General features: G+C 38.5%; 1 protein-coding gene across 1 annotated transcript; it reads left to right on the top strand.

The window, feature by feature from the left end:
* The first annotated feature begins 382 nt into the window (after positions 1–382).
* LOC112189340 (AUGMIN subunit 5) lies at positions 383–7,243 on the top strand. The gene is made up of 10 exons (XM_024328649.2): positions 383–1,255; positions 1,724–2,266; positions 2,623–2,758; positions 3,028–3,186; positions 3,411–3,620; positions 4,000–4,185; positions 4,547–4,706; positions 5,415–5,610; positions 5,876–6,008; positions 6,637–7,243. Exons 1-10 carry the CDS (start codon positions 741–743, stop codon positions 6,763–6,765), a joined length of 2,367 nt encoding a protein of 788 aa, XP_024184417.1. The 5' UTR covers positions 383–740; the 3' UTR covers positions 6,766–7,243.
* Positions 7,244–8,365: the final 1,122 nt, after the last annotated feature.

Genomic DNA, 8,365 nt, shown 5'->3' with positions numbered 1-8,365 from the left:
TCAAACACTGTTAGATTAGGTAAATGAGGTTAAAAAACTTTTGGTGGAGTAAGTGGGCAATTTTTAGCCAAAAATTGGGTAAGTGGTCACAGCCCCTATAATTAACTAATGGGTGTAGATAGTAATTGGTGTTAGTGGGCAGATTAGTGAAGTTGGTTGCAACAACTTTACTCAAGAGTTGCATTATGTTAGATTGCTTTAAGATATTTACTTTAAGGTATTCTTTCATGACTTAATATTGTTGTAGCCCATTTGATTGGATGCGTCATTTTATAATGTCACCTTAATTTACCCTAGTAAGAAAAAAAGAAAATCACAGTGATCTAAAGCTTGTATTTAAAAAATGAAAATAGGGCCGAGATACACTGTACAATACTGGTTGTCGTTTCAAGCGAAAAAGAACAAACTTTATAGTCGTTTCGGTTGCGTGCCAATTACCGTTATATAATTTTCAAATTGCATCATAATCCTTCGCCGGCCATTTCTTCCAGATCTGCTCCGTCTCTCCAATTTCCCCCAATTCCAAAAACCCTAATCTTCCACACACACACAGAGACATCACCCAATTCACCAACACCAGCACTCATTTCTCTCATACCACCGGCATTGACCACCCCTTAACCCAGTTCCAGTCTCAGTCCAGACGACGGCGTTTCACCAATGCACCCAAATTAGGGTTTTGAAGGGATCCCAAAGCCTCTCAATTTCTCACAACCAAGCTCAAAGACCCAGACTTTACAATGCAGGGCTCGTCGTCGAGCTCTGCGGCTCAGCCGGAGGCCATACTGGAGTGGCTTCAGAAGGAAATGGGGTACCGACCCTTGGGCCCTTACGGCGGCGCCGCCTCCAGCAAATCCCAATTGCCGTCAATCGACGCCGTGAGGAAGATTTGCAGGGGGAACATGATACCCATTTGGAACTTCTTGATCACGCGCGTCAAGTCGGAGAGTACTGTGAAGAATATTCGGAGGAATATAACGGTGCACGGCGACAGCGGCGGCGCGTCGTTGGTGAAGTTGGGGAAGGAGGAGGGGAGGAGTAAAGGGGGGAGGAGGAAGGAGAAGGCTGGGGAGAGTTCGAGTGCGGCGGAGGTCAGGGAGGCGGCGCTGCAGGAGAGGGAGGCGGCGGAGAAGGAGGTGGACAAGTTGAGGAATATTGTCAAGAGGCAGAGGAAGGATTTGAAGGCTAGAATGCTGGAGGTTTCGAGGGCCGAGGCCGAGAGGAAGAGGATGCTTGATGAAAGATCAAAGAAGAGGTATGGCTTTCTGGGAAGTTTAGTTTGTTTTGTTTTAGAGTAAGAATTGGTTATGATCTTGTAGTTAGTGATCATCATATACTGGAATGAACTGAACTGTGTGAAGTGTTAGAGTGGTGGCTGAATTGTTGCTTCATCAATTTAACTAACAGTGTTATTGTGATGATAATAAAACGACTATCAGGAGTGTTAAAGCAGTAAAATTTATGGGTCATTAATGTCTCTGTATACCTCATAGACCTGCATTTTCATTGAAATGTTAAAATGTCATTCCTCTTTGTTGCTTCAGAATGCTATCAATTTAGTATAGATCATCCTACATTGCGAGAAAATGCTATCACTCCTCTTTGTAAGTCTGGGATGAATTGCTAGGTGGATATATAGGCATTTGTTTTCATAAACTGCAAATGATATATCAGTATCTTGAGAAGAGTAATAGAAACTCTGTTATACTTGTTCATAATGCAGGCATAAGCAGGTGATGTTGGACGCATACTATCTACAGTGTGAGGAAGCGGAAAAAATATTTGCAGAGTATCATAAACGTCTCTGTTATTATGTTAATCAAGCCAGGGATTCTCAAAGGTTAAGTCTGGACTCGTCTCTTGAATTGGTTAATAGCTTTAGTTCCAACAGTGAAAAGGAGGCTGTTTATTCAACACTTAGGGGCAGTAAAGCTGCAGATGATGTGCTTCTTATTGAAACCACTCGGGAAAGAAACATACGGAAGGCCTGTGAATCTCTTGCAGCACATATGATTGAAAAGATTCGCAATTCCTTTCCTGCATATGAAGGAAGTGGTATTCATTTAAGTCCTCAGTTAGAAGCAGCCAAGTTAGGATTTGAATTTGATGGGGAATTACCTGAGGAGGTCAGAGGTGCAATTCTGAATGGCCTGAAGAGTCCTCCTCAGTTGCTGCAGGCAATTACGTCATACACATCACGATTGAAATCTCTAATTTCCAGAGAAATAGAAAAAATAGATGTAAGAGCTGATGCAGAAACTTTAAGGTAAACACTTTCTTGTCAATACTCGGAATTTGTTTCATCTGGCATCTCACCATTCTTATTTGCTATCTATGTTTGCGTGGGCTTCTACTTCTTGTTCACATGCGCTCATCCTTCTTGGTTGTTCTTTTAAGAGTTTCTTTGCATAATGCTTTCTGCTGCTTGATTTAGATAACAATTGCATGGTATCTTTTTCATTTGATCATTTTTATGTCTAAATTTTTTGGATTCTCCATATGCCCTTGATAATATAGTCAAAACTACTCTCATAGGGATTAGCTTCCTTGACAGTTTACATCTAAGTCGCCTTGTTTCTGTGGTCATACCCTTGACTAATAATTCTTAAATTGCCTAATCAGGTACAAGTACGAAAACAACCAAGTTATAGATGTTTCTTCTCCTGATGTGAGTTCACCTTTACACTATCAACTTTATGGTAATGGAAAGATAGGAGTTGACGCACCATCAAGAGGAACTCAGCTTCTTGAAAGACAGGTTATATTCTTTTCAAGATAGTAGCCTTTACATCATCGTTAGATTTTTCTTAAGGCTTTCTACAAGAACTGGTTATTTTATTTTGTTGCCTTGTTTTGGTTTTAATCTTTAAAATAGTTGGGCTAAACCCCAATGCCATAGAAGATCATACTGTTTAAATGTAAGAATGGTTGGACTTGATTTTGACCCTACATTTTGTGCTTTTATTGTGGTCAATCTGCATAATTTCGGTAGGTTTAAGTTTATTTATTGCCATATGTTGTTTACAGAAAGCCCATGTTCAGCAATTTTTGGCTACTGAAGATGCACTGAACAAAGCTGCAGAAGCTAGGAGTCTGTGTCAAAATCTTATAAAGCGTTTGCATGGAAATAGTGATGGAGTTTCTTCAGGCATATCACAGAATGTAGGCAGTCTTAGGCAACTTGAGGTAAATTTCATTGGATATCTTTTGAAGTAAACTTACCATGGTTTGGGAAGAAACAGTGCCATTGACCATTGTTGAGAGGCTCAGTCTTGATCCTTGGAACAATATTGAATGTTGTAAAACTCAATTCTGTAGCTATGGTTTTTATTGCTTCAACTAGCAGAACTCTTTGGTCTGGCTCAACAGTATCATCTGGTGTGTTTCATTCTTCCCTTTTCTCTGTGTAGTTGGAGGTTTGGGCCAAGGAAAGAGAAGTTGCTGGCTTGAGGGCTAGCTTGAATACGCTAATGTCTGAAATACAGCGCCTGAATAAATTATGTGCAGAAAGAAAAGAAGCTGAAGATTCATTGAAAAAGAAGTGGAAAAAGATTGAAGAATTTGATTCCCGCAGATCTGAACTGGAAACCATATATACTGCTCTACTAAAAGTTAACATGGTAAGGTCTTTGAGCTTCAATACTGCCTGTAAAACTTCATGATCTACATATAATCTGATTATGAAGACCTTCTTTGATCATTCCATGAAAATTTGTATGTTCCACCTGATGGTTCTTGGGTATCATTTAAATTTTAAAATGGGGTCATTCAAATACAATTTTATTATCACCCAAACTAGTTGGTGGAGTATGTTTCATATAATGAACTGTGACAGTGCCTGTTTTTGCACCATGATATTATGATGGCCAAAGACCCTATTTATGGTTATATGTATGTGCCATGAGGTATTTTATTCTGCAGAAGACACATACAAATGTATATCCAGTTACATAGTTCTTTCTTAAAATTAATTTCTAATGTGATTTCGACAATGTGTAGGATGCTGCCGCCTTCTGGAATCAGCAGCCATTAGCTGCAAGGGAGTATGCATCAAGCACTATTATTCCAGCATGCACAATAGTTATGGATCTTTCAAATAATGCAAAAGATCTTATTGAAAAAGAAGTATCTGCTTTTGATCAAAGTCCTGATAATAGTCTCTACATGCTTCCAGCAACTCCACAGGTTCGTCTATCTGCATTAGTATTGGATGCTGTGTCATGATTAAGTACCTCTATGCTTTAGGTTGATTTTAAATTGGTGATTTGATTGTTATATTGATGGATCTGTTTATCATCTTCAGTCAGAGAATTGGTTTAAGTCTTTACATTTAGTAGGGACTAAGGGTAGTCTGACCATGGCTTGAACTTATATGAATGCTATAATCTAGGATCTTGATTATCAATAAGTTTTTCTGATTCTTCTGGCTAGAAAGTATAAAACTATGTTTTTCTTGATTCCATGTGCACTTTCCTGAGTGCCCTTGATTTAATCAGTCCATATGCAGTCCTCTGTGTACTCAACCCTTCATGAATTTTTGTTTCAGGCACTATTGGAGTCAATGGGTGCAAACGGCTCGACTGGACCTGAAGCTGTTGCTGCTGCAGAAAAGAATGCAGCTATATTAACTGCAAAAGCAGGTGCTAGGGATCCATCAGCAATACCATCTATATGTCGTGTATCAGCCGCCCTTCAGTATCCTGGTGGTGAGTCTTCATTTCATCTGTGACAACATGAGGAGCATGAGATTAGAGGCCTATCTGTAATATGCTTGGTTATGGAAGAATTAACATTCTATCCATTTGGCCAGTTTCTGTTAGAAGGTTTCTCTCTATAAAAAAACACATTTGCCTTCAACTTTTGGTTGTGTTCATAAGGGCTTGCCATTACAGTTTGAAGGAAAAAAGTAAAACCAAAAGCAATAGTTTATCAATGATTAGCAGAGTCCACTTACTGATTTGGTTTTCTGCTGATCGGTATTGAGGTGCTAATACATTGCTGCCTCAAAAACTCTTATTTTGTTGAATCTCAAACTCCAGTAGAACATTGTAATTGGTTCTTTCATCCCTGCGTGGGTGCGGATGCTTATCTCATGAACAGAAATGGTCCTCAGCACATACTCATTCCTGAAGCTTAGGTCTCAAGGAGTTTTGGTTTGGAAATAAAAAGATAATTTTGATTATCGTATGGGCATGGTTTTGGATATTGCTCTTTAGTTTCAAGGATGTCTAGTAAAACACACTTGGTGCATGAGTTTAGATACTTCTAAGGCATGCATTCTATCATGACATATTTTGTTTTACTTCATTTGTTGTTTTCTTTAGGATATATTTTTGGATGACATTGTATGCCAGCTTAATGGGTGTTTTCCATTTTGTCATCTTTTACACAGACTAATTTTACTGGATAAACAGGTCTGGAGGGTTCAGATGCTGCTTTAGCATCAGTGTTAGAGTCGCTGGAGTTCTGTTTGAAACTTCGTGGTTCTGAGGCTAGCGTGTTGGAGGACTTAGCAAAGGCAATCAATTTGGTCCATACACGACAGGACCTTGTTGAAAGTGGTCATGTGTTGTTGAACCATGCCTATAGAGCTCAACAAGAATATGATAGGTAAAACTACACATGGCCTTGTTTTAACTGCCAATTGGCATCTTGCTCTTTATCTCCTGTCAATACTCAGGATTTATTGCTCTGATTTTATTTTACATGTTAAACCTTCCAAGTCGGTGATGTTATGTAATATCCATGAATATAGATGTTTTACAAAACAAAAATTTGTTCTCTGCAGTTTTTTTCTTTGTTTTTTGAAGCACACCGACATGTATGATAATATCTATGAATAAACGTTTTACATAATTACACACGTACCCTGCAGGAAAACGAGTTTTTGTTTAAATTTGGCTGCTGAGCAAGAGAGAACTGTCACAGAGAAATGGTTGCCAGAACTTAAGACTGCAATTTTGAATGCTCAGAAGTGCTTGGAAGACTGCAATTATGTTAGAGGATTGGTAAGAGACTACCCTGAACCCTAAATTTCTGTCATTACATTGCATATCTATACCTGCATGCATGTGAATTTTGGTGGAGTTAGTCTATCATCTTTTACAGATGTTGATATGCCAATACTGGATAAATAACAAATGGAACTGAGATTTTCATTTATTTGCAGGTTAGGAGGTTGGGGTGGATTCATATGTCTAGATATTACTTTCCATAAAATCTGTAACTCAAGCTTTTTGCTTCTAGTTTGTGTTGCCCGCATTATATTTTACATGAGTTGAATGCTAGTGTTTAAGCAATCACGCTGCAAATTATTTACCTGGTGACACTAGGGACAATGCTTACTACACATACTGAACCATAGCCAGAATATAGTGTGCCTCTGAACATACAGCCCATGCACACATCCAGTTGTCCTGGATCTTCGAGTTCGTTATTTGTTGTGATTGGTGTTCCCCACTACCATGTGCCCTATCTAAATGGCAAGGCTTTAAGGGTTATATGGTTGGTAGTTTGGTTGTATAGTAGTAGCTTTATAGGAGCTTTATCATCTTGCCACCTTCATTGAAGACTAAATCCTTGAAAGTTCTTTTGGTTTTAACCGTTTTAATTTTCTGAACTGCAATGTCTGTGCAGCTTGATGAATGGTGGGAGCAACCAGCGGCAACTGTTGTTGACTGGGTCCTAGTTGATGGATTAAATGTCGCTGCTTGGCACAATCATGTGAAGCAGCTTCTTGCATTTTATGATCAGGAGCACTTGTGAACATTCTTTGAACACTCAATGAAGCAAGACGTGTTTTGGACCTCCTCCCCGTCTTCCTTTCTCAATTGTGCCACTTAGCGACACTATAAATAACCTTGTAAACCGTAGCCCTGTCTGAAAGTAACATCTATACTGTACAGTTAGGAGTGCAACGGAGCCATACACTGAGATCACCACAGCCATCATTGGACTTGGGGAAGAGGAGGAGGGTAGCCCCGGCGGAAGGAACAGGTCTGGGTCCTCTGGGTCTTAGTTGCTCTGTAGCTTTGTATCATAACTTTGTAGCTTGGTTTCTAGTGGGTATTCTCATGGTGGGTAGTGTTACTATACTGGTTTCATTTGTACTTTCATTTGAATCAAAGGGCAGCTGCTTGATGACAGCCGCCATTGTTGATAGAAATACTTCAAATTTTGTCCTTGGTAAATATGAACAGATTTTTTTTTCTTTTGCCAAAATTAATTATTACCAGCTTTTTTATTTTTCTTTTTTTGCCAAAATTAAATATTAACAGTTTTTTTTTTCTTGGACAATGTAACTCCCCAGCTCATCTCATTCTTGGTATTAGTGAGGTTTGAACCCGTGACCTCCACAGTGTTAGCTAGTTAGGGCTAGCTAACTAACAGATCACGGCTCACCGACTGAATATTAACGGCCTCACCGACTGAATATTAACGGCTTGAGAGCATAATCTAGGTGGTAGTGATTAATTTGCCTTCTTTATCTTTGAATCTATATTAAAAAAAGTTACTATCTAGGTGGTAGTGATTAATTTGCCTTCTTTGTCCTTGAATCTATATTAAAAAAAATTATTATCTAGGTGGTAGTGATTAATTTGCCTTCTTTGTCTTTGAATCTATAATAAAAGAATTTATTCCTCTAGATACTAGGAGACAGGCATTCCAATCCAGTTAATTATACTACTTTTATGAAACAGGAAATGTTCACCTAACACCACAGACTTCGTAATCACTCATGTTTAGATAATTTTTCTTATATTGAAAGGTTGAGATTAAGGGGGGGGTCTTAAACTTTTATGCGCAACAACATTAATGACGTGTTAATTCTCCATCTAGCCAGACGACGATAAGGCGGTCCACCATGTCGGCTAGATTTTACAAATCGAAGCAATGTAAAGTTGAATCAAATTTTATAAATCGTGGCAAGAAGATCACGCTGCATGTGTGGTGGCATGACATACTATCAATTTACCAGTTACCACCAGCAAAAACAAAAAATTAAAATCTAATATTTAATTGAGATAGAGTATTTAGTGCACCGACGTGCATTTGTATTAACAGAAATAAACGATTGAATGATATTAAGTATATATTTTTTTTATTAAAAAATATGTTATCTATAAATATCAACAACTGAGATCTGCTGAATTTGTTGGTTCACTTGCACCTATGTGTAAAAGAATTTTCAATAGAGAATCTTATCTTAGTGGTTGAGATGGGACATCTTATCCACAGGTAGGTAATTCAACAGCGGACATGAAGAACACCCTAGTAGCAGGGGCTTACTCTGGTCCGTGAAATCATGTAAGAAAAAGATCGAAGTAGACAAAACCATCCCTTCATGAATTGTAAAAGCTTATAA

Source organism: Rosa chinensis, chromosome 2 (assembly GCF_002994745.2).
Source record: "Rosa chinensis cultivar Old Blush chromosome 2, RchiOBHm-V2, whole genome shotgun sequence".
NCBI lineage: Eukaryota > Viridiplantae > Streptophyta > Magnoliopsida > Rosales > Rosaceae > Rosa > Rosa chinensis.
Note: the sequence above shows the minus strand (reverse complement) of the source record. Positions and strands in the feature narration are given on the sequence as shown.